The sequence below is a fragment of the Pongo pygmaeus genome, chromosome 22 (assembly GCF_028885625.2).
Source record: "Pongo pygmaeus isolate AG05252 chromosome 22, NHGRI_mPonPyg2-v2.0_pri, whole genome shotgun sequence".
Taxonomy (NCBI): domain Eukaryota; kingdom Metazoa; phylum Chordata; class Mammalia; order Primates; family Hominidae; genus Pongo; species Pongo pygmaeus.
This window is the reverse complement of record NC_072395.2, coordinates 52322702-52349878: the sequence shown is the minus strand read 5'-3', so window position 1 is coordinate 52349878 and position 27177 is coordinate 52322702. Positions and strand designations below refer to the sequence as shown.

The following is a 27177-nucleotide window of genomic DNA, read 5'->3' as shown; positions in this document are numbered from 1 at the left end:
AAGATTCCTTCTAATGTATTATTACACTAATGACACAAACAAGCTTCAACATAATTAACAGGAATACCGAACATTCCAAATGCATCTTAAAATAAAGCTCAATGAACCCCTGACTTACAAAATCCACTTCAGAAAGAAGGTGTATAATTTAGTGAAGATGCAGGCAGCCAACCATTCAGCATCTCCAGTGCTTGCTGTTTACGTCTGTTCACAAAGACCAGGAGATCCACGGAGGAAGGAAAGGAGATTTTATTTTTAGGGGGAGATACAACCTGCAGATTGGGGAACGCAGCTTACAGGAAAAAACCAAAAATGCACATGCTGCAGAAGGGAGGAAGGAGCTGGTACCTGTGTCTTACAGAGTCAGCCTTACATACATACCAAGCAAGGTTGCAGAGGATCTACTAATATTTATAAGGAAATTCAGGCATGTGTGCAGTGGGTAAACATATATGTATCATACATTCCATGTTCACTTTGGGGTGGAGTTCTAGCATTAAAATGAGATGGAATTTGGCTCTTTATAACAACAGGTGAACTATAGGGCACAAAGACATTTTATGCGCAATTTCTATAAGCTGGCCAAAATTGGCTGGAGGTCTGCAGCTGTTTATCAATAAAGAATGTTTATAAGACCAGTCCTTTGTCCAACTGGAGTTGTAGTAGGTCCGCAAGGCGTTTGGGGGTGGGGGCATGTACTGAGGGAGGCAATGTTTCCATTGGCTGGCATCAGGCAGTCTATCGAGGTCAGTTGGAAATTTTCCAGCTGAAGTTGTGTTGGCTATGCTTTTTTGAAGCTGGTTTCTGCTTACTTAATAGCAGTTAATAATGCAAAAATACATAACTAACCCCTCATCCTTCTGGCTGTGACATTCTGGGGGTTTTGTTTTGTTTTTGTTTGTTTTTTGTTTCTGTCACCAGGCTGGAGTACAGTGGGTTGATCTCAGCTCACTGCAACCTCCACCTCCCAGATTCAAGTGATTCTCCTGCCTCAGCCTCCCGAGTAGGACATTCTGTTTTTGATGCATCTCATTTTAGGAAACAGGAGTTCATTTTGTCCGTCTGTTGGAGTATATTTTAACAAGTCAAATAACATCACTTTTTGATTTGACTAATTTTGATTTAAAGACATGAGGTACTGGGCTATAAACTTCATAGAGACCCCCAGATGATCTCATGATAAATGATACCAGATGATATGTTTTGATTTACATAACTTTACAGATAACTTAAAATGACAAATAAAGACACGTGTTTATTATGTAGAATTATGGAAATGATTACCATAATAACTGTAGTGGGTTGAATATTGTTCACCAAAGTTCATGTTCATCCAAACCTCAGCATGTAACCTTATTTGGAAATAGAGTCTTTACAGATGTAATCAGTTGGGGGGGGTCTTGTGATTAAATCATCCTGAATTTAGGGTGGGCCCTAAGTCCAATGACCGGTTGTCCTTATAAGAAGACAAGACAGGGAGACACAGAGAAGAACACCGTGTGAAGATGGAAGCAGAAATTGGAGTGGTGCTGCCACAAGCCAAGGAATAGCAGGAGCCCCCAGAAGCTGGAAGACTCAAAAAATTCTCCCTAAGAGCCTTCAGAGGAAACATGGACTTTCAGACAACTTGGTTTCATACTTCTGACCTCCAGAAATGTGAGAAGATAAAGTTCTATTGTTCTAAGCCCCTAAATTCATGGTAATCTGTTACAGCATCCCTAGGAACCTAAGAACCTAATATAGAGAAACAAAAGCTATGCTTATTATGTGGCATGATGGAGATGGCCACCAGAATAGTGAAAGGTCATGGCTCTTCTCCTTCCATTGTATACACAGAAAAGAACACCCCTTCAAAAGCAAAAGCAAAGGGCGGGCACAGTGGCTTATGCCTGAAATCCCAACATTTTGGGAGGCCGAGGCGGGCAGATCACTTGAGGTCAGGAGTTCAAGGCCAGCCTGGCCAACATCGCAAAACCCCATCTCTACTAAAAATACAAAAAGAATTAGCCAAGTGTTGTGACTCACACCTGTAATCCCAGCTACTCAGGAGGCTGAGGCTGATGCAGGAGAATCACCTGAACCCAGGAAGCGGAGGTTGTGGTGAGCTGGGATGGCGCCACCGCACTCCAGCCTGAGCGACAGTGATACGTCTCAAAAAAAAAAGCAAAAGCAAAGAAAGATTCAAGGGCAGATTTGCAGAGTGACTTATCATGTCTACAGACTGGGAAAAGCTGGTAGAGAAGAGGAGGAAACCATTCTAAGGAAACTCTACCTTTCAATTCCTCCAGTCCTGAGCTCCAGGGTTGGATGTTCCCTCAACAGCAAAACTCTGCTCTTGTTACTGTCATGGGACCACCACCAGCCACCAAGCATCAGCCCATCTTTCCATAATGTCAAGTCTAGAGTGACATTTGTCTAATGTTTGCTTACCTGGAGATGTTGTCCCGCCCATCCCTACCAGCAAAAACAATCGGCACCCAACTTATACGGATAATTCCTTACCTAAGGAGTTCTAGAAATGCATGGCCCACCAAAACTCAGGGTGGGTCATGCATTTCTAGAGGAAGAAATGGTGATATGGAGAGAAAGCTTGTCCTAACCCACTTCTACCAAAGCAGGATTAAAGTCAATTTGAAAAAAAACACCCGTTTCTCCTTTTATATAAAAACCAAATGCAGAAACTATAAAGAAAAATGTAATAAGCTTGACTCTACACAAATACCAAAATACACTGTAAACAAAATTAAAGGTAACTGACAAACTGAGGAAATATCTGCAACGTATATCACAAGCCAAGTTTTCAAGCATCAAAAGTCCTTACAAAACCCATTTTTACAAAGATGAACGTCAAGTTTTAAAATGGACAAAAGACAGGAAAATGCAAATCACACAATAAGGACAAATGGTACTAAAGATATGGGAAAAAGTCTATTCTTCCTACTAACAAGGAAGTGAATACAATTAAAGATGCCAATTTTTGACAATAAAATGGGCAAAAAAATTTTAAGAAAAAAGAGAATTTCCAATGCGGGCCAAGTATTGGGACACTTACTGGAAAGCAGTTTCCCTCTTACCTTTAGAAAGCCTCAAAGTGAGCATATGCTTTGGCCCTGCAACCTCATGTGTAGGAATTTATCCTAAGGAAACAGTCAGGGGTGACCTCAAAGATTCATCTGCAAGGATATTCAACATGGCTTTGATGCAGTAAAAAAGGTAAATAAATAAAAGGAAACAATGTAAGTCTTCCTAAATTATGCCAAATTCCTACGCTGTCATTAAAAAACACCTATAACTCCATCATCTAGGTGATTTTGACTTTTGCTTTGGACTTGCCTTAGAATTTACATTTCTAAATTCTCTATGCCAAACATACATTGTTATCAGATTTTGTTTTAAAAAACCAAAACAAAACAAAAAAATCGTCTTTATGACAAGGGGTTAATAGGGGAACTGTGCTTCCCAGGCATTGACCAGGCGTCTACACCCGCTGCCTAGCAGCCTACCGGCAGGCGTCCACACCCACCTACTGACTCAAGTCACCTAAGGCTGGCAGAGCCTTAAAGAGGTCGGGAGAGAGCCACAGCCCGTGAAGCACGACAGGCTCCCTCGCTCCCGGTGCGGCCACGCGGGAAGGCAGGGTCCCGGGCGCCGAAGAGGGACGGCAGGAGGCTCGTTTACAGACGTCTACACAAGCAACTCACTTCCCGACACCGAAGACAAACGCGAGGCCACACTGACCTCCAGGCCCAAGACGCCCCTCCCCGCCGCGGCGCCTGCTGCCCGAGTGCGCATGCGCGCGCCCAGCCCCCGCAGGCCGGCGCTTCCTAGGAGGCCCCGCGCGCGGGTTTCCATGGCGACGCGCCGGCGCTACGGGGTTGGCACAGTCGCGGGAACAGCGCGGAGCAGGTAACGGCCCCGCTGCCGCACTCGTTCCCCGCAGCCGGTTACCCTGTTACAGCCCCAGCGCTGGGCCCTTCCGGACCCGCCTGCTACGCTCTTTCTGGGCTTCCAGTATCGCCGGTCACTCAGTCCTCGCCCCTGCCTGCCTCGCTAGCGCCCCGCAGTTTCCTCCTCGCGGCGCGGTCTGCCAAGGAACAGCTACCCCGGCTCGGCAGTGACCGGGCGCCCCGGCGACACACGTACTCTCAGGCCCGCTGGGCAGGGGGACGGCCTGGGCCGAGGTGACCGAGCGCGCCCGGGGCCGCGCCTGGGTCCGGCGGGGGGGCGGGGGCCGATCTCACCGCCGTCCCACCGAGGGAACTTCGGGGTTTTTCTATCTGAATCTTCTGTTTGACCTCCGATTTTGCCTCTGCTTACTTGCTGTTTTGCTTTGGATTAGTTTTTCTTTCTGACTTTAGCGCTGGCATCTCCCTATCTCGTAGGAATCTAAATCTTTTGAAATGTCTTCTCTGTTTGTCCCCCACTCACCCAGCCTCGGGGCTCTTTATCCACACCCTCCCCTCAGCGTGTTAACGTTTTGTTGCCACACTTAAGCCAACGGTCAACTTTTTTCAGAGACCAGTTTTCACGGCTGAATGTGAGCTTGAGCCTTTTTTCTGTCTACACTCAATCCCTAGATGAACTCATCCAGTCTCCTGTACTCAGAGCCTATCTGAATGTCAGTGAGCCCCAAGTGTGCATTCCCAGCCCTCGCCCCTCCCCTGAACACCAGACCCCCTGCATTTAGCTACCTGCCACATCCCTACTTGGATGTCTGCGGCATCTCAAACACAGCTCGTCCAAGATAGCTCTCAATAATTCCCCAAGCCAAGCCTGTCCTCCCACAGTCTTAACCCATCATAGTTGCTGGAAATTCCATCCTCCAGTTGCCCGAGTCTTGCACCCTGCTTGAGTCCTGTTTTTCTCTTCCTCACCTTCAGTCTGTCAGCACTGCCTTCAAAATGCACCCAGAATAGATTCACAATTCACAACCGCCACTGTCACCACCTTCGTCCAGGCCCCCATCATCTGGTGCCTGGATCATTTTACTTGCTTCCTAACTGGTTTCCCTGAGTCTGCCCCTCCCCCACTTGAGCATGACAGTCTTAATGCTATTTCCCCGTTCTCTGTTATTTCGTATGAATAAGTTTTTTAAATGATTATATAAATTACAATTTCCTTATATAAATTACAACTTCCATAGATAAAAGTGCAGTATTTTCAGTATGTATTTTGTAAATTGCAAGTTTTAAACCGGGTCAACAAGGCCATATAAGCATCCTGCTAACAGACTAAAAATGTAAAGACATCCCTTAGCTTTGTTAGGTATAAATATGACAGTGCCCCTGGAACAGAACTATGGCAAGAGCTTTACAAGGGACTATCCTGAAGAACAAAAGAACCCAGAGCCTTCTTCCCAGCGCAAAGACAGGAATCATGTAGGAGTTTAAGCTCTTCCTTTTTTATTTTTTAGAGAAGCACCAAAAGAGGCAAACTGAGATGCAGACAAATGATCATCTGTATGCTGATCATTTTGAATAGTAAGTACCTGGGTGCTGATACCGCGATCAATGTGACAGGTCCCTGCCCTCAAGGAGCTACGGTCCCTAGCCAATCTCTCTCGTTTGTGTTTTTTTTAGCTGGGATTACAGGTGTGCGCCACGATGCCCAGCTAATTTTTGTATTTTTAGTAGAGATGGGGTTTCACCATGTTGGCCAGGCTGGTCTCAAACTCCTGACCTCAGGTAATCTGCCTGCCTCGGCCTTCCAAAGTGCTGGGATTAAAGGCGTGAGCCACTGCGCCCGGCCCTACCCTTGCCACTCTCTTAAACTCCTAGCCCCATCTTTTCTCTTTTGCCATCAGGTAAAACCCCAATTAACCAAAGTAACAGAGTAGGATTGCCACAGTTAGCTGAGGGTCTGTAGGAGATTGCATTTCATAAATGACCATTTTACTCAGATTTGATCTCCCACCATGCCCTTGTGCTGTCACTTCATAGAGAAACTTGAAGCTGTCACATGGGAATCCCCTCATTCTTCAGCTCCCAAAACTGCAAGCCTTACTTATATCTGTTCCTACCTTCCTTCCTCCTCCTAACCAAGGCCACTCCCTCTCCGTGCTTTGGATCCCATCTCTTTCCACTCGCCAAAAACTACCCTGTCAGGTATGCATTCCCTCTCCTGTATGATCACCTGTTCCATCTCAGCTGGCTCTTTGCCATGGTTTTGAAGCATGTTCAAGTCTCCCATCACAAAAGAGAAAAAAAGAATCTTCTTTGACCCCACGTTCCCCTTCAGTTTCCAGTTATTGTCCAATCCCTTATCCCTTTCGACAGGCAAACTTTAAAGAACTGCCATATTCAATGCCTCTATTATTTGTCTCTCAGTCCTTAGCCAGTCTGGCTTCCCTCTTCATCTCTGCTAAAACAAAAACCAGGAATGAGACATTTTCAGGCCTTATCTTGCTCAGTCTCTCAGCGGCATTTGAAACTGCTGCCCCCATTTCACTCTACAAACACTGTCTTCCCTTGGCTTCTGAGACCACCCCTGACTCTTGTGCTTTTCCTGCTGCCATTCTGGCTCACCCTCCTCTCCCAGGCTCCCTGATATTGGAGATTCTCAAAGCTCGGCATCTGTTCCCATTTCTCCATTGCGCCCCTTCATCTAGCACAAGGCACAGATTCACACGCACAGCTTTTAAGTTCCAGTCATGTGCTCTTGACTCCCACCTTTCTCCAACTTGACCTTTTCTCAGCTAGACTTGTACGTTCAGCTAGCTGCGTGATAGTGTTTCTTAATACCACTCAGTCTCCTCCAATTCAACATGCACAAAACCAAACAACCCCACTTCCCAACCCCAGCTGGGACCTCTTCCATTGTACCTAGGATTCCTCCTTGACCCTTATCACACCCCAACACCCAGTGAATCCATAAGCCCAGGTGAGGTTGTCTCCTGGGCATCTTTCACATCTCTTCATTGTCGTGGACACCTAAGTCCAAACTACCACCTTCATTCAGCCTGCTGCAGTCCTGTACCAGCTGGTCCCCCCACATCCCCTCTGGCTTTTCTCCATTCTTCACCCTGCAGCCAGAGTAACTTCTTCAGAAGGCAAAGCTGATTATGCCATCCCTCCCCGCCTCCGTCTTTTGCCTACAGCCAGCTTCCCATTGCCCTTGGATTAATGATCCACATCATAAGCACGCCTTCCCAAGGCCCTGCAGCTGTTCACCCCCGCCTGCTTCTCAAGACTCATCTGAAACCGCTGGCCCTTCTCACTGGGCTCCAGCCACATGGGCTGCCTCCACCCACCCGGCCTTGGCATCCTTTCCTTTCTGTCTGCATTGTTTTCCCTCCTCCCTCTCATCCTCTCTTGCCTAGTTAGTTCCCACTGACCCTTCCTATCTCAACTCAGACCGTACTTCTGCAGGGATAACTTCCCTGATCACTGTCAGGATCAGGTTCCTTTATCTTCACAGAGTTGTATCTCCTTCCTTGAAGACACTCGGGACAGTCACTATTATGGTTAGTTCATTACTGACATAAGGCCCACAAAAATAGAAACATTTGCTGTTTGTGTTCATCATTGTATCTCCACACCCCACATAGTGCCTGGCACATAGTAAGCACTCAAATGGGTGCTGAAAGAATGAATGAACTGAACATTCTAATGTGTGAGATACTAAGCACCGTGTGTTTTAGTACAATTCTATTAAAATAGAATGAAAATCCTAGTAAAAAATAATGAGGCAAACACTGAAAATTAAAAAGAATGTTGTGTCAGGGTAGCTGGAAACGGTTCCTTGTGTAGAGATTTGTAGCTCTTTACTCAGTGCAGTATATTGCAGTTGCCGCCACTTGGTGGAAGTAGAGGCACGGGTTCTTATCCTGAAGGTGACTAGGGTGTCAGTCGGGTAGTGAATTCAAACATTTGTTCTAAAATATATAAAGTTGTTAAATTACCAAAACCTGCATAGCATAGCTAGTCTGTAACCATCCAAACTTTGAACATGGCACATTTTCATGTTATCAAATAAACTTGAAATTGCTGATATATATATAGGTATATTTCATTTATGGATTTTAGTGCTAGACTGGACCTTAGATGTCACTGAGAAATCAGCTAATTTCTTGCCTTAGACATTTGAGGTCTAATAGCTAGTTGTATTGGCAGAACTGGGAACATACCTTTTTTCTTCCACAGTATACTGCCTCTCAATCAGTGTTTTGTTCTTTTGGCTTTTTTTGGTTTTGAAACAGGGTCCCACTCCGTCCCTCAGGCTGGAATGTAGTGCGATCACAGCTCACTGCATCACTGCAGCCTTGACTTCCTGGGCTCAGCCTCCTAAGTAGCTGGGACTGTCACACCCGGCTAATTTTTTTTTTAGGAACGGGGTCTCACCATGTTGCCCAGGCTGGTCTCAAACTCCTAGGCCCAAGTGATCTGCCCGCCTCGGCCTCCCAAAGTGCTGGGATTACAGGTGTGAGCCACCACGCCGGGCCAATCAGTGTTAAGAATCATAACCTCCCTTTGTCAATGTTTAGAGTGACTCGCAAAATTTCTGAAGCAAAAAATTGGGACACATAAAAGTAGATAAAGTGTTTGAAATAATGTTCTTGAAAACCATAAGATACTGATTATCTTAGCTATATAATACCACATTTATAAGCTTAGAGAAGAGCTTTTCTGTTCATTTAACATTTTTGTCAAAGAGTTTAGAGTTCAGGCTTTTCATTCAATAGGGAGACCCTGAACTTGGGTCCGGCTGATGTTTTTTTCTAACCAGACAGGCTGTGCTTGTGGCAGAAAGACCACAGAAATGGTGCTGTGATCTTCTCAAGTGCCCATGGACACTAGTGAATGTCACTAGTCCCACCTGGTGACTAGTGAATGTCACCTGTCCCACCCTGGTGACATGAACCTTGATTACCTGTTCAAGCACGGATCTGCCAGGTTTCTCCACAGCCACCTGTTTTCCCTTTGCATTTGATTAGTACTTTGGGAAGAGATACTCTGACATGGTAAATCCCATTTTGTTTTGTTTTTTTTTTTTTTTTGAGCAGGGTCTCACTCTTGTCCAGGCTGGAGTGCAGTGTTGGCATGATCAAATTCACTGTCGCCTCAGCCTCCCAAGTAGCTGGGACCATAGGTGTGCACCACCACACCCAGCTAATTTGTTTTGTTTTGTTTTTTATAGAGATGGCATCTCCCTATGTTGCTCAGGCTGATGTATCCTCCTTATTGGTATTGATGTTCAAATTGCCCTAGCTTTGACTAGTGGGAGCTTCTTAAAGCTGGCTCCTGTGCCCTTTTGATACACACCAGCCTTTCTTCTCTTTGCCTGCCTCAGGCTTAGGATCATCCATTTCTCCAAGGAACCCCAATTCATTATAGCAGAGAATGGTATTTAGTGGAGAATGGTACACAGTGTACTCATTGTTTCTGGGGTGTCGTTGATTCTAGGCCCTCTCAGCAGAGTTAGGGGAAAAATACACGCACACATATACATACATATGCATATACACATACACATACATTTATAGATATATATGCACATAGATCTGTAACTGTATATACCTCCTTGTGTGTGTATGTGTGTGTATTTGAACCTAGCATTTCTCATTCTAATCCAACATTTCAGGGTTCTTTCCAGCCTTCCCTCTTTCAGACAGTAAGAAATTTGACCCCATGATTCTAAATATATTTACTTATGTCCTCAGTTAATTTGTTAGCTCTAATTAATTTCCTAACTTTGCCAGCTACCTGACGCCTCTTTGTCACTCCTCCCCCTTACAACTACTTCACTCTGCTTTCTCAGCCTTCAGCCATGCTTCTGCCACTGCCTCTGCAGGAAAGCCACCTGCTTTTAAAAAAAATCTTCATGGAGTGCTTATGAGAGGGTCGGCTGTTTTCTCCAGCTCATTTTTCCAAAGCAAACAATCCCACCAGCTATCTCGGGTTGGTCATATTGTTCCTAGATATAGTCCAAGGCAAGGTAAAGCAAGCTGGTTTCTGGAACAATTAAGATATTTCCCCAAAGTGTTTGAACTCACCATCTTTGACTTCTTGAAATTTATAACAGTGCAATTCATTTGCATTTAATAGCCTGCTTTTAGTCTCATTTTAATTCATGATGTTTTTCAAGGTACCTGTATTAGTTCTGTATTGCTGATATAACAAATTACCACAAACTCAGTGGCTTCAAACAAATTTATTTTCTTACAGCTCTGGAGGTCAGAAGTCTGAAATGAGTCTTAAGGGGCTAAAGTTAGGATGTCAGCAGGACTGATTCCTTCTAGAGGATCCAAGGGAGGATCATTCCCTTCCCTTTTCTAACTTCTAGAAAAGCCTGTATTCTGTGGCATGTGACCCCTTCTTCCATCTTGAAAGCCAGCAGCGTCGTGTCTTCTCCCTCTGACTCTGCTTCTGTGATCACAGAGCCTTCTCACTCTGACCCCTCCTGTGTCCTTCTTAGACAGGCCCATGTGATTACATTAGGTCCACATGGATAATCTGGGATAACTCAGGATAATCTTCCCACCTCAAGACCTGAAATTGATCACATCTGCAAAGTCCCTTTTGCTATGTATAGTAACACTCACAGGTTCTAGGGATTAGGACATGGACATCCTTAGGGGACCATTATTCAGCCTACCACTGTACCAAATGAAAGTCTTAAATCTTAAAAATGAGAATTTAACTCTATTTTACATGTAGACATTGATTGGAAAATGAACATATCTTAGAGAACTTTACATATCTACACATACACAGATATGCTTTATTTTTTATACTATGCATTATCAGTATTATTATTCATCACAGTTATAATAACAATAATATGTTTTATCTGATTCTTTAATTTTTGCCATTCTGGTAGATGAAAAATGGAATCTAATTGTTGTAATTTGCATTTCATTATGAGTAAGTTTGAACATCTTTTTATATAACTCTTGGTTTTCTGTGTTTCTGTAATGTGTTTATTCTGTAATGCGTTCATATCTTTTGCCCGTTTTACTAATGGATTATTTTAAGAGATCTCTGTAAATTAAGGAAATTAGGTCTTTGTCATATGTATTGAAAATCTTTTTTCCAGTTTGTAAGATGCCTTTGAACTTTATTATTTTTTTAATTATAAGGAAGCTTTAAAATTTTTATGCAGTTATTTTTATCAGTTGTTTCCTTTATGGTTCTAGGCTTTATGTTTTTCCACACTCTCTGTTTTCTTTTAATAATTTTTTAAACATTTACATTTTGAACCCATCTAACAGTCATTTTAGTGTAAGAAATGCAACAAGAATCTGCTTTTGTTTTGATTTCCAGGTAGACTCTAGCCTACCTCTCATCATTTACTGAAGTCCACTTTCTCTACCTTTATCTTACACTAGGTTACCATATGTATTTGTTTGTGTTTCTGTTTCTGAACTCTTTATTCCAGAATATTGTTCTGTCAAAGCATTAGTATCAGGCTGTTTTAGTGACTGTAGCTTAATATCTCAGTATCTGATCAAAGTAGTCCCTTCTCATCATTTTTGTTCATATTTCTTTGTATTCTTTCATATTTATTTCTCTATATGAATTTTGTATTGTTTGGTCAAATTTCACAAAATTACTCAGTATTTCATTGAGAATACATTGATCATGTAGATTAAATTAGGGAGAATTTACAGCTTTATAATCTGTGTCCTTTTGATATAAGAACAAAATGTGTCCTTCACTTAAATATTTTATTTCAGTAGTTTTAAAGTTTCCTTCATATTATTCATAGTAAACTTAGATGTTTTAAATATTTGGATATAGTAAGTGGGATATTTTTCATCTATTTTCTAAGTTATTTTGCATATAGAAAAGATTATTTTTAGGGCCAGGCACACCTATAATTCCAGCACTTTGGGAGGCCAAAGTGGGCAGATTTCTTGAGCCAAGGAGTTCGAGACTAGCCTGGGCAACATGGCGAAATCCCATCTCTACAAAAACTTGGCCAGGCATGGTGGCACGTGCCTGTAGTCCCAGCTACCTGGGAGACTGAGGTGGGAGGATCACCTGAACCCAGGAGGTTGAGGCTGCAGTGAGCTGTGATCGCGCTACTGCACTCCAGTCTGGGCGATGGAGTGAGACCCTGTCTCAAAAAAAAGATGAATTTTATAGCCATTTTGTAACCTATAGTGTCAATTTAATTCTCTTGATAGTGTTTTATAAGTATATAATCATTTCATTTAATTTCCACATAATAACTTGCCTCTTCTTTTCCAATATTTAGACCTAGTACCTCCAGAACAATATTAATGAACAACAGTGATAGTAGGCATTTATCTTAATTCTTACATCAGTGTAAATTAATGTTTCACCATTAAGCTTAAAGCTGTTTTTTTGTTTGAGATAGGTATTTATCACATTGGGAAAGCTTTCATTTAGAGCTTTTCAGATTGGGTTAGCAGTAATGAGAAGTTTTTTCAGGAGTAATGGATATGAAGAGAGGAATTAAGCACAGAGGCATCCTGAACATTAATTTATTTGATCAATATTGGACACTTAACATTCTCAGGAACTCCTCTAGGCACTGAGGATATAGCAGTAGACAAAGGAGCCAGAATGCATGCCTTGTAAAGCATGCAGTTAGCGGGGAAGCCAGGCTACAAACAGGCTGAGGAAGTAAAATGGGTGTTAGGTTAGATAGTATGTGTTAAAGAGAAAAAATGAAGTGGGGAAGGCAATAGGAAATGTTGAGAATGGATAAGAAAAGAGGGAAAATTTGCATGCTGAGTAAGTTTTTTTTTCCCAAGAGGCAGGACTGGTTAAGAATATAATTACTGGCCGGGTGCTGTGGCCCGGATCATGCCTGTAATCCCAGCACTTTGGGAGGCCAAGGCAGGTGGATCATTTGAGTCTAGGAGTTCTAGACCAGCCTGGGCAACATAGTAAAATCCCATCTCTGCAAAAATACAAAAATTAGTTGGGCATGGTGACACATGCCTGTAGTCCCAGCTACTTGGAAAGCTGAGGCAGGAGGATCGCATGAGCCCAGGAGGTCGAGACTGCAGTGAGCTGAGCTAACACCACTGCACTCCAGCCTGGATGACACAGTGAGACTCCATCTCAAAAAATATGTATATAATTACCTACCCATAGAATAATTTCAGCCAGAAACACAGATGTAATCATTTGAATTAAATTATCTTTATGAATTAATTATAAATTCACTACAGAATTTTTTTCATTATATGCGTGTAACAAAATATTTACTTTTAAGAATTAGGATTTTCTAGTTGTATTATTAACCAAGAATCTGATAATTCATGAAAGTATGGAACCAGAATACATTTTAGTATATCATACTAAATCAATCACTGTCTCTGCTTCTAAAATACAATCCAGTGCTTACAAGTAGCTACCAAGAGGGTCGTCTTTTTGTTATTTTTATTGTTGACAGGCAAGAAACACATAATCCAAAAACTTTAATTATTTATGTTCAACTCTGTACTGGAAAGAAAGAGCAGGCAGATGAGCCACAAGATCTTTTCTTCTGCCAAAAACTTGAAAAGGCACTGCTGTGTATGGCTCCTTCACGTCTTATTTCAACATCACTGTTTGATAATCACATCCAAGAATTTCCCAATCAACTGCCAACAGTTCACTTTCATAGAGAAAAAGCCGCCTGTGGCCAGGTGCAGTGGCTCACACCTGTAATCCCAGCACTTTGGGAGGCCAAGGTGGGTAGATCACTTGAGGTCAGGAGTTTGAGACCAGCCTGGCCAACATGGTAAAACCCCGTCTGTACTAAAAATACAAAAAAATTAGCCGGGCATGGTGGCGGGCGCCTGTAATCCCAGCTACTCAGGAGGCTGAGGCAGGAGAACTGCTTGAACCTGGGAGGCAGAGATTGCAGTGAGCCGAGACCACACCAATCCATAACACAAGGGAATATATATATATTAATTAAAACTGCTTCAAAACCTTATTCTTATTACAGAAATATGTTTCTTTGTGAGAGTGTAACATTTTCCTTTTGTAATACCATTTTAGGTTTTTTAAAATATATTCTTTCTTTAAAAAGAGACCAAAACCTGTCAAAAAAATACTACCGTGGAAAGCTCATAAATACCGCAGTGGGAAGAACCCTGTGCTTATCTTCAGTTTATCGTCAGACATCTTAGGGAAGTTTGATAAAGGACACCAGGTATGCAGTAATCACCTTCAAACATTTTAGCATGTTTTATTTTCCATCTGCCTTGTTGCAAAAGCAGGAGTAAAGACACCTGACCGTTGTATTCAGAATGATTCAGACATATACCTTGATCTTGAACATTCTTATTTCTAATTCACTAATTAGATAAGCACAATATAGAAGTTTACTGTTCTTATAAGTAACCATCCCTTTTACCATAGTGCATTCCAGGAAAACGTAACCTCAACCAGATCAGATTTTTTCCATTAGAACAGTGTTTATAATTACTCATTGTGTTCCTGAGTCATAACAGCAAAGAAACAACTATAAACTCCATAATGATAGAGACATAATAAAATTATGCTTCATGTGCAGTAAAATAGGCGCCATTATACTGTAAACTGTTCAAAATATAAATGCTGCCAAATCTGAACTATACTGTAAATTTGATACAAAAACTAGTGTAACTATAGTAGATATTAATTATATAATTACTAACTTTGTCTATTTTAAGATCTTTTAAGGCAAAAGCTTACCTTCTTCATAACCCCAGTCCCTGGAAGACACTAAATAAATGTTCTTTGACTGAACATATTAATTAATTAAGAACATCAATGCCCGGACATGGTGGGTCATGCCTGTAATCCTAGCACTTTGAGAGGCTGAGATGGGAGGATTGCTTGAGCCTAGGAGTTCAAGACCAGCCTGGGCAACATAGTGAGACCCCATCTCTTCAAAAACTAAAAATATTAGCCGGGCATGGTGGTATGTGCCTGTAATCCCAGCTAAATGAGAGGCTGAGGTGGGAGAACTGCTTGAGCCTAGGAGGTCAAGCCTGCAGTGAGCTGTGATCACACCACTGCGCTCCAGTCTAGGCAACAGAGCAAGACCCCGTCTCAAAAGAAAGAACATTAAGTGGTTGGTTTAAGGCCTGGATTTTTCAAAAATGCACCACATAATCAGAAATTTGTATGTGGAAACTACACTTTTTATTGATAACAATAGAGAAGTGTAGTGTATGTATATTAATATGAAGATTTCTGAAACAGTTTAGTCAACTTAAAAGTGCAGTTATAGGCCTGATACTAGTCATCAGTCAATTTTTAATAGGTCAGTGAGAAAACTGGTATTTAACAGACTGAATATATGATCCCACTTGATACCTGCATCCAGGACACATTCATTGCTGACTGTAGTAACAGCCAAGAATCAAACTGGGTTTTACTTTTGTTTACATTGCTGATAATGTCTCTCAGATGCCATTTCATGGAAAAGAATAGAACTCACACAGTGCCAGGTGAACCCAAACATACCTGTATTGAGGTCATATAGGTAGAAATTTTAGGGTGGTTCTGGAGTCCTGGGAATTCCAGAATGCTAGGAATATCCTGTCTCTTTGGTGGGTATAATTTATGTACAAGTAACTCTTTTGGAAATTTACCTACCCTGCCAAGGCAGGAGAATTGGCAAAACTCTGTCTCTACAAAAAAAAAAAAAAAAAAAAAAAAAGCTGGATGTGGTGGCACGAACCTGTAGTCCAGCTACTTGGGAGGCTGAGGAGGGAGAATCACTTGAACCCAGGAGGTGGAGGTTGCAGTGAGCCAAGATCATGCCACTGCACTCCAGCCTGGGCAATAGAAGAAGACCCTCTCTCAAAAAAAGAGAAAAAAAAAAGCTACAGTAACCAAAATAGTGTGGTATTGGTATGACTATAGAGAAATAGATCAGTAGAACAGTATAGAGAGCACGGAAATAGATTAACATATGAATATCTGGGTTTTTACAAAGATGCAAAGGCAATTGAGTGGAAAAAGGATAGTCTTTGCAACAAATGGTGCTGGAGCAATTGGATGCCCATATACCAAAAAATGAATTTTGATCCATAATAAGTAACTCAAAATGGAATATAGACTTAAAGTAAAACTTCTAGAAGAAAGAAAGGATATCTTTGTGACCTCAGGTCATGCAAAAATTTCTTAGATACAGCACCAAAAGGATCATTTTTTTTTTTTTTTTTTGAGACAGAGTTTCTTGTCACCCAGGCTGGAGTACAATGGCACAATCTCAGCTCACTGCAACCTCCACCCCCTGGGTTCAAGCAGTTCTCTTGCCTCAGCCTCCCAAGTAGCTGGGATTACAGGCGCCCGCCACCACTCCCAGCTAATTTTCTTATTTTTTGGTAGAGATGGGGTTTAAACTTGTTGGCCAGGCTGGTCACGAACTCCTGACCTCAGGCAATCCGCCTGTCTCGGCCTCCCAAAGTGCTGGGATTACAGGCATGAGCCAGCATGCCCGGCCAGGATCATTCTTAAAAGAACAAATTGATAATTGGGCTTCACCAAAATTAACAGTCTGCTCTTTAAAAGACATTTTTAAGAGAATGAAAAATCACAGATGAGGAGAAAATGTTTGCAAAGCATATATCTGATAAAGGATTTATATCCAGAATATTCACAGCAATTTTATTTGTGATAGCCCAAAACTGGAAATAGCTGAAATGTCTGTGAACAGATGAATAAACAAATTATGGTTTATACATACAATTGGAAACTACTCAGCAACTTAAAAAAAACAAGTGAACTACTGATATTGATGCACATAGTAACATGGATGAATCTCATAATAGTAATGCTGAGTGAAAGAAGCCAACCAAATAAAAATACATACTGGATGATTCCATTTATATAAAACTCTATAAAATGCAAAATAATTGATAGTGACAAAAAAACAGGGTTTGCCTGAGTTGGGAGTGAGGCGCAGGGAAGGATGAGAGGAATTACAATGGGGTGCTGGGAGGCTTTGGGAGATTATGTGGATGTGTTCACTGTCTTGATTGTGGTGATAGTTTCATGGGGATATACATTTCTAATCTTATCAAATGGTACTCTTACTAATTTTCTTTGATACCTCAATAAAAGAGGATTAAAAATAAAGAATTGTATCCCAAAGGCTTAGGAATCAGTTGTGTTAAATATATACGCTCAGTAAGCCAAATAAATTGACCTATTTGATACATTTTTTAAAATCTTCATTTTAAAATGTTAGTGAATCAGGTACAAAATTCATGTTAAGTGTTGTTATCATCTGGTCCCAGTTTTTCTTATGACCTCTTTTTGTCAAAGACTACGCCATTAATATTAAGAACAATTGTCTATTTGTTGTAGCAAAAAGAAGCATACTGAGTTTACCTAAAAGCCGATTTTACCTAAAAGCTGATTTTAGTGACACTGACACTAATAAGCTGTGATAAACACTGGGCCAGTCAGTTCATATGCTGATCTTACCAAGTTGTAAATATATTATTTCAAAAGAATATAGCATCTAAATATACTCTATAAAGCATTTATGACGACTTTTATACTTAGTAAGCTCCCAAAAATTCAGTGTCTTAGGATATGGATTGAAATTATGATTTTTGATTTTCAGATATTTTTGCCTATTTAATTATAAGACAAATCAGTGAACACAGCAATTAATCTGAAGTTGCTTATAGCTTTTTTTACATGAGACAGATTAGGTTATAGTAGTGATCAACAGTAGAATTGATCACTGCCTCATACTATGTGTTTTAGAAATTTGACAAAAGCAAGTTGACAGTATATCCACTAGAAAATTCATGGCAGGCCAGGCACGCTGGCTTACACCTGTAATCCCAGCACTTTGGGAGCCCGAGGCGGGCAGATCACAAGGTCAAGAGATCGAGACCATCCTGGCCAACATGGTGAAACCCCATCTCTACTAAAAATACAAAAATTAGCTGGGCTTGGTGGCACGTACCTGTAGTCCCAGCTACTTGGGAGGCTGAGGCAGGAGAATCACTTGAACCCGGGAGGCAGAGGTTGCAGTAAGCCGAGATCATGCCACTGCACTCCAGCCTGGCGACAGAGCAAGACTCCATCTCAAAAATTAAATAAAATTGATAGCAGTCATTTTCTACTCATCCATTCCACCAACAAAAAAAAATAATTGTCTTTATAGTAAGACTACCCTTTGCCCATCCTGAGGAAACTAGATCCCTAACATTAGGCTAGGCAAATTATTGAGCAGGAAAGATTGTGGATAATTTTGCTAATAAGGGATCTTCTCACTGAAACACACTGAAACATTGACAGATTTTTGATTTTTCAAGCATTTTTAAGAAGCTACAATTACTTCTAGCTATAAGGATCCTGCAAAATACAGACATCCACTGGAGCCAGTAGGTAATGGGACAACTCAGCATCCACAGAGGCTTATGACTTGCACATCCACGTGGGGAGGGCGGTTAACACCTTCCAATCCACCACCTTTCTCACAACTAAGTCTAGAAAGCCTCATTAGGGGACATTTTAATCTGGTAGAATTGTTTTAAGAGCGAAGTTATTTATAGTCTTGTTTATTCTTATGTGGCTCTACAGGATTTCCATTGGAATTTTTTTTTTCTTTTTTGCCTGTTACATCAATTTTTATTAAACTAAGAGACTAAGATGGCTAGTCTTCTACTTTATCAAACATGGGACAATTGAAGCTCACTTTAGTCTTCTGTGAGAGGCTTGCATTTTTTAAAGAAAAAAGGACAAAGTCAGGAGAGGGACAATTGCAAATGTCGTTTTTCAGGAATTCTCATTGGTCTACAGAAATAACAGTGATTGGCGATTAGATTGTTGTTTGAACCACAGGGTATGAGCTGTGGTGTCCACCATATGGCATTGTTAGGTTAATTTATAGCTATTGGTGGTATCAGTCAGAGCCCACGGAGCAAGCAGCTTAGAAATGATTACTTAGCTCAGCTGGGGGGATGGGGGGACGTGACTGCTGTCTCATTCCAATGCCTCTTTGGGCCTGGTCATTTAAAGGGTGTTGCATTCCTCAGATAAGCTTCTTTTCTTTCTCAACCCTATGGGATTGGTGGTGTCACTCACATTTTACAGATGGACAAGAGCACTTAAGTGACAGGCAGACCCAAGTTCAAACCCAAGCCTGTCTGCCTTCAAATTGTCCATCACCTTCTACTCCATCACACTCCCTCCCACTACTGTAGCTGGACAATTTGTGAATGTAACATGAAAAACACTCTTGAATTAAGCCTTTATCCAAAATTGCCTGCATAAGAAGACTTGTTGAAGGAGTGTTCTAAAGTGAGGAAGAAGGAGGGGCTTTAGCAGAAGGCAGCTGAACTCTAGCTCCAGTCAGAAACAACTGGCCAAAACAACAAATTCTTCTTGCGGATTAGCAACCATTGTTTGAGCCATTTGGATTTACCAAGATAAGTGAGGAGGAAATTAGGGACTGAGGTCATGAGCAAGAGGGCAGGGAGGAACAGCTCCTGGGGACAAGGACAGGCAAGGCTATGAGGGCTACACGGGAGCATTTGTAGTCTTTCAGGATCCCTTACACCAACATCTGGGATTCTTTTTGTTTTTGTTTTTTGTTTTTTGTTTTTTTTGAGACAGAGTTGGCCCCGTCACCCAGGCTGGAATGCAGTGCCGCGATCACAGCTCACTGCAACCTCTGCCTCCTGGACTCAAACAATCCCACTTCAGCCTCCCAAGTAGCTGGGACTACAAGTGTGCACCACCACACCCCACTAATTTTTGTATTTGTTTTGTAGAGACAGGGTTTTGCCATGTTGCCCAGGCTGGTCCTGAACTTCTGAGCTCAAGCTGTCCACCTACCTCAGCCTCCCAAAGTGCTGGTATTTCAGATGTGAGCCACAATGCCCGGCCTGGATTCTTCTTAATCTAGATGCAGAGGTTCACAAATAAGGATCTGCTTCTGTCCACCACTACACAGCAGAATGTGTCTGGAAAGAGAAATTCTTTGCCTTAGGATTGTGTAATGCTCCCACCAGTGTGTTGTTGCAGTCATGGTGCTTAATGAAAAAAGCACTGCCCCTGGAGCTGGGACAGTCTCTGAACTTTGAACCTGTCTGAACCTATTCCCTCTAGGTGGCTGAGATGAGGTGATGTGAAAGCAGCTTGTACAAAGTAAGAGCACTAGTTAGATATTAAGTATAATGCTAATATTAATTATTACTAAGATCATTTGACTTCTTGTAGTGAGGAGATTGTGGACTGCCTAATATACTTCATCAGAAGAGAAGGCTGGAGAATTAAGAAGATGCAGCAAAAAGCAGAAACTGACTTCAAAAAAAACCCTCTCAGTAGAGAAAGTGATATTAGATTCCTGTTGCAAAGGATCTAATGCCAGTTAAATTCTCTTTTGCTTTCTTGATAAAACAGGAGAATTGAGAATTAAATGAAAAGGTAATCCTTTTAAAGACCTCAGAAGATGGATCTGTTTGTTTCAATCTGCTTTTGAGGTAAGCTGCTATAAAAGAGATACTTGTGGTGTTATTGTCCTTAGTGCAGTAGCATAATAAAGAAATGCAGAATCATCTGTTTTGTAACTAATGTTAATTTTATTAAGGGTATAAATTTGGGGTCTTTCTTGTATTTGACTTTCTATTCCTTCCATTTTAAATTATCACTTCAGACAACTAAGAGGGCTTATTGAAAGTATTCAAAGTTTGTGTCCATGGCTGAGCATGATGGCTCACACCTGTAATCCCACCACTTTGTGAGACCGAGGTGGGAGGATCACTTGAGCCCAGGAGTTCAAGACCAGCCTGGGCAACATAGTGAGACTCCCATTTCTACCAGAAAATAATAAATTAGCCGGGCATGACGGCACACACTTGTAGTCCCAGCTACTTCAGAGGCTGAGCTGAGAGGATTGCTTGAGCCCAGGAGGTCAAGGCTGCAGAAAGCCATGGTCACACCACTGCACTCTAACCTAGGCAACAGAGTGAGACCCTGTCTTTAAAAAAAAATATATATATATATATATATATAAAATAAAGCATAGGTTCATTTTAATGTCAATAAATATAAATTCAAAAATACTTTTATTAGGTTTTACTTTTCTTTTATTAGGTTGTTTGCTATGTCTTTGGCTGATCTAACAAAAACAAATATAGATGAGCATTTCTCCAGCGTGGCATTAGAAAACAATAGGAGGTCTGCAGAATGCAAGAGAAGCCCAGGCACAGGCGATTTTTCACGGAACAGTAATGCTTCCAATAAGAGTGTCGATTATAGCAGATCTCAGTGCTCCTGTGGAAGTTTAAGTTCTCAGTATGATTATTCAGAAGACTTTGTCTGTGATTGTTCAGAAAAGGCTATTAATAGAAATTATTTAAAGCAGCCTGTGGTAAAAGAAAAGGAGAAGAAAAAGTATAATGTTTCTAAAATCTCCCAATCTAAAGGTAAGGAGTAAAATTTCCCAAGCAAGACCAAATTTCTGTCATAATGATGTTATTTTACTGCACTAGTGTTTGAAGTGGTTCTTACTCAGTTTTATTGTTTTCCCATATTGTAAATGTGTATTATAGGTGAACTTTTATAGAAGAAATTAGGAAATAGAGAAATTAAGAATAATTATAAAATAACAGAAAGGCTTCAAATGTAAAGCCTAGCCCCTGCATGGCTTACCCTACTGGAGCCTACTAGTGAGGTTAGTTCCGTTTTTAGTTAACAGGTGGCCTTGTTACAGAGTACCACAATACTTGGATTTCACTGGCTTCTTGCCTTTCATCTCAGCTGAAGAATCAGTGTTTGACTCGCCAGTGAAATGTAAATATCTGTCTCAGCACCCCAAGAGGATGGTCTCCAAGTCTGGTGAGGCATATTGGCAAAGACCATCTTTTGAAACAGAGATGGTTCAAAAGGCTGTTAATAATGTCATTTCTTTGTAGTTTTTTTTTTTTTTTTTTTTTTTTTTTGAGACAAGAGTCTTGCTCTGCCACCCAGGCTGGAGTGCAGTGGCGCAATCTCGGCCCATTGCAAGCTCTGCCTCCCGGGTTCACGCCATTCTCCTGCCTCAGCCTCCTGAGTAGCTGGGACTACAGGCACCCGCCACCACACCCAGCTAATTTTTTTGTATTTTTTAGTAGAGAAGCGGTTTCACCGTGTTAGCCAGGATGGTCTCGATCTCCTGACCTTGTGATCCACCTGCCTTGGCCTCGAAAAGTGCTGGGATTACAGGCGTGAGCCACCACACCCGGCTCCTTGTAGATTTTTAAAGTACCAACTCTATCAACTCCCAGCTGTCCAAATTGGAATTAGCTTGTGTTATCTTTGATCTCCTCTCTTCCTCCTTCCCTGCCCAGACTGTAATGCCTTCCTCCCATTTTAGGCAATCTTGAGCTCGTAAGTATTCCTTATATAGAAATAGCTGGAGCTCTTGTCCATGTTGACCGTCAGAGCACTTCAGTCAACAGGTAGGCAATAAAGGGCCTGTTGTTTGGGGGCACATCTGCCACTGTCATGTCCACCCTGCATCTTGCATCCCCAGTCTGCTGTTACCAGCTGTGTCCAGGACCCTCTGTGCCATTTCTGGAATACCCAGAATCTTCAGTTCCCCTGCTATAGTGCAGGGATTCTTTATCTAAGACACATGTCTGTGAACCCCATGAAATTCTATGCATTTTTTTGTGTCTATGTGTGTTCGTAAACTTTACTAGAAGGCCCTGTACCTTTCACCAGAGTCTCAAAAGGTTAAATGTTACTTTTCTAGAGAGCTGGGGGTCCTACCTCCACTGGAAGGCCCAGGGCAGGAAATGAAAAGTCCACTCCTTCTCTCATGCCTGGACTCCATCAGGAATGAACATCATGGTCAGATCCTACAAACACACAATTCCTTATCCACATTTGAAATTTACAAATCTCCAAAAACCCAACATCTTTCATATCCTTGGCATCAAAGTTGATTTGGCAACAAAAACCTTATTTGAACTAATATGAAACAGATCTTTACTTATTTCACTTAGTGTGAATAGTCATTATATTTCACTGCAAAAATATAGTTTCATTAAAGGGTGTTGTTCCAGATCCCAATGAGAGAACTGTGGAAAATACCATATATGCACTCACCTTTAAAACCCACCCCCAAATTCTGAAACAGTCTGGTTCCAAGGGTTTACGATAAGAGATCTTGAATCTATATACTACATTTTATATTGATCGTAAGCTTTTGTGGGATCATGCAAGAGGGCAGTTGGCATTTATAAAACTTTCTACAAGAGAGAAATTGCATTTCGAGTTCTAAGTACCTTATAATTTAGCTTTTTAAAGCTGATTCCTCATTTATTTATTCAACAAACGCTTATTGAGTTCTTTATGCAATATGCCTGTTTATAAATTGAGAGCAACCTAAATTAATTCAGTTACTTCATAGAAGACCAGAATTCTAAATTCCATTATCCAGAAGAGTAAAAGGTTTGCCCTTACTTGGGTGTCCTTTTGTATATTAATACTCTGAAATTATTTTAAATAAATCTTGCATGCATCTTTAACTCAGATTTTTATGCCCCAGGAAACCCTTGCCCAGCGTATGATGAACGTAAAATACTAATTGCAACCTCAAGCTTTGTCACAGAACAATAAAGTATTTCCTCATCTTTTTCTTTTATTCCCCAGTTCATGTTTTGCCAGTGTTTGCAGCAGCAAGCAATTTCTTCCACCCTGGTGTCATATAATTCTAACCCAAAGCAAAGAGTCTTAATGTTTTAGCCAGTACAGCCCCTTCTCAAGCAAATGTTCAATTAAAAGTAGCTCTCTGACCCTAAGGGCAGGTAATGCTGGATGAGGAATCACCAATAGAGATTCAGAATTCACCAAAGAACAGTAACATCAGAGATTATTTTCAATTCCCATCTTAGAAAATTGATGAAAGCAAATTTTATGGCAGAAAGACATTTCATGGGGAAAATTATTAATATGAAATGAGGACTTCAATTTAATAGAATTTTTGCTTTGGTCAAACATTGGAGATTTACTTAAATCATAGTAAATAGCAAGCAATATAGTTATACAATTTGCTTTTCAAAGATTATCCTTCTTTTCTAGAAAATGTCCTTTCAGAACTCTTTCAGTTATGTATCCTGTTAAAATTGCTTCCTTGATGGATTTTCTTTGTCAATACAATGCCAAAAACATGTCATGGTCATTCAAGACATTAGTATGCAAAAAAAAAGAAGTTAATTTACCACATTCAAATGCTTGGAACACCTTTTGCCCTTTTGTCCTTGGTCAGGTAGAGGTGGACAACCTAAGGTAGTGTTGAAGAGGCACCTTCTCTAGCAGGCTAACAATGGAAACCACCGAGAACAGGAAGGGGAAAGGCTCCTCCTTTGAACCGCTTCTTCACCCTGGTCCATGGAGAAAATGGGTTCATCTTTTTTAGGGTAAAATATAGTGTGGACCCCCCACTCCGTATGTCAGAAGCAGAGCTGGAGTGAAGGTGTGGAGGAGCACGGGGATAGAATGGGACGGTGAGACCGAAGGGGACAATGACAGGAGAGGGAACTAGGAGGAGACCAGGAGGGAGAGGAGGAGGAAACAGCATGGACCGAGGAGGACAAGAGAGCTTCTAAAGTAAGGGTTTGAGGAAGAAGTGGGCCTGGGGAGACAGACTGGGAAGGAAGACAGGCCTGTTTGTGGGTGAAGTGAGCATGGGGACATTGTTAGAACTGTTCAGAAGAGCATACGTCATTATACATAATGTGCAGATGCCGTTTTGGCAACTATGGACTTAAATTTATGTTTGTGGTGAATTAAGTTAACTTGAGTGAATGTTTTAATTCCATGGTTTAAAACTTAGTTATCTTAAGAATAGTCATTCAGATAAATCTGCTTCTATTATTTGTGAAACGGGATTGAAATTATAAATTATACCATTCTTATGTGTGGGTTAGGATAACGAGATATAAAATCATTAAGGATTACACCCTATTCCAGTTTTCCATAGCCTTTATAGTTATACAAGTATGCGTGATGGATACAGTATGAATTTGTTACATACCCCTCAAATGCAAGTGGTGTACTTACCTTTCTGAAGCCAACAAACCTGGCTTGTCCTCCCCACCCACTCACTAGGGTAGACAGGAAAGTCAATCTCAGACACGTTTGGGGAATAAGGGAATATGAGGGGGCAGGGACATGAAAAGGGCCTTACACAAAGAAGAATACTGGGGGAGGAGCCTCTGCCCTTCATTTTTACCACTTACATGTTCCTTGTCCAAGCCATATGATCTTTAAAAGGCCAGCACCTCCCCTTTCCAGCACATCCATGCCCTCTGTGCGCTTCTTGACTCCTGGGGCCTTGGCCAGAGCTCCGGTGGCCATGGCGTTTAGTCCCTTAGCACCCCTCATGCCTCTGCCCTCCCATCACTTGAGCATGGCATGAGAGGGGAATATAAGCCTCCAGTGCCCGTGGATCCCATCACGCATCCTTCTCATCTCAGTGAAATCCCTCTCTCCTCCAGGGTCAGGGCACCTAAGAGCTGGAAGACATTACAAGCTGGGGGTCAGATTCAGTCATGCTGGCCATAGTGTAGAACATGTCAGTCCTCGCCCACCCCTATTTTAAACCAGCCTGATCCATATGGCCTGGATCTAGAGCTTCCCTAGCCAGTGCCCAGAGTATTAAAGTATACGGCCTCAACAAAACCACAGACACCTCTTCACAGGCCTTCTAGTAGATGTCCTAGAAGCTGGCCTGCTCTGCTTTCCACTTAGTGTACTCTGAAGCCTATTCTAAAATACTTAATTTTCAGCCATAGCACCTACTAAACCATGGGAAAATAAATACACTTGAAGGCATAATTGCAAAGACAGGCCACCAGTTATTGATGTGATACTGTGTTGTATAGTCTATGAGTTCTTTCACAGTTATGATTCAAATGCTTTATCCCCAGAAAGCATGCTTTGGCTCTCTTGGTTCATTGTTTCTATCACAGGTAGAATTGCCTTTCCCACCACCTGGAGCAGACATATTAAGCCATATCTCAGATGTGTCCACACTTGGACCAGTAGTTTAAGGTTAGGACTTGGGTGACATTGGCCACTAAGTGTCCTTCTCTCTCCAGAATGAGGATCAGACATTTTTGGAGTTTAGAATCCAGTTTCAATTTCTCCTTCTCTGAATCTAGATATATGAATATGTACACTTGCACACCACATATATACATACACAGGTGCACGCATACATATACCTCTATATCCTACAAATGCACACACCTGTGGGGCACTAGCATAGGCACATAGACAGTGGGCTCTGTCTCACCACTTCCTAGCTGTGTGCTCATTGACAAGGGACATCCCCAAGCTTCCGTGTGTTTATCTTTAAAATGGGATAATGGTACAGTGATTTACACATGTATTTAACATACTCAAATTCAATTAGGTAAGCTTGGTGCTAACTGTGATAATTTTTAGAGACTTTTTGTTTAAGATAGACCCCTGAACACATGCCAATTACTTCATTTGGTGCCCAGCCAAAGTAACAGGAAAAATTAACTGTGTTGGATTTATTGAGAGACAGAAAATCGGCATCTGTATAAATAGACTCTTATGCAATTTGATGACCTTTTGAGGGTCATTTTGAATATATAAGTTCTTTACATTGGGCTCTCATGTTACACTCTAATTACCCATAACATATTGTTGAAGGATTTACATCAGATAATCTACAGAAAGCATTTGGTTTAATGCCTGACATATGATAAGCACTTAGTAAATTTCAGCTATTGTCATGGGGTTTGTTTGTTTTTGAGACAGGGTCTCACTTTGTCACCTAGGCTGGAATGCAGTGGTGCAATCATAGCTCACTGCAGCTTCAAACTCCTGGGCTCAAGGGATCCTCCCGCCAAGGCTTCCTGAGGAGCTAGGACTATAGGCATGTGCCACCACATTAGGCTACTTTTCAAAATTTTGTAGAGGCCAGGCACAGTGGCTCCCACCTGTAATCCCAGCACTTTGGGAGGCCAAGGAGGGTGGATCACTTGAGGGTCAGGAGTTCGAGACCAGCCTGGCCAACATGGTGAAACTCCGTCTCTACTAAAAATACAAAAATTAGCAGGGCATAGTGGCAGACGCATGTAATCCCAGCTACTCAGGAGGCTGAGGCAGGAGAATCGCTTGAACCCGGGATGCAGGGGTTGCAGTGAGCCAAGGTTGTGCCACTACACTCCAGCCTGGGCAATGGAGGGAGACTCTGTCTCAAAAAAAATAAATAAATAAACATTAAAAAAAA

General features: G+C 41.5%; 1 protein-coding gene across 32 annotated transcripts in view; it reads left to right on the top strand.

Annotated features, from left to right (window-relative positions):
- Nucleotides 1–3787: 3787 nt before the first annotated feature.
- Nucleotides 3788–27177, top strand: part of LCA5L (lebercilin LCA5 like) — a 42013-nt gene continuing 18623 nt past the window's right edge. For 2 of the 32 annotated variants that reach the window (XM_063659898.1, XM_063659901.1), the window contains exons 1-5: nt 3878–4181; nt 5414–5480; nt 13962–14115; nt 20325–20404; nt 21018–21349. In XM_063659898.1, coding sequence (XP_063515968.1) covers nt 21028–21349 — 322 coding nt within the window. In that variant the 5' untranslated portion in view covers nt 3878–4181; nt 5414–5480; nt 13962–14115; nt 20325–20404; nt 21018–21027. Of the gene's footprint in view, nt 4182–5413; nt 5481–13961; nt 14116–19693; nt 20070–20141; nt 20405–20996; nt 21350–21614; nt 21762–27177 lie in introns of all 32 variants that reach the window. The other 30 variants (XM_063659886.1, XM_054468767.2, XM_063659896.1 and 27 more) reach the window with 30 other exon arrangements.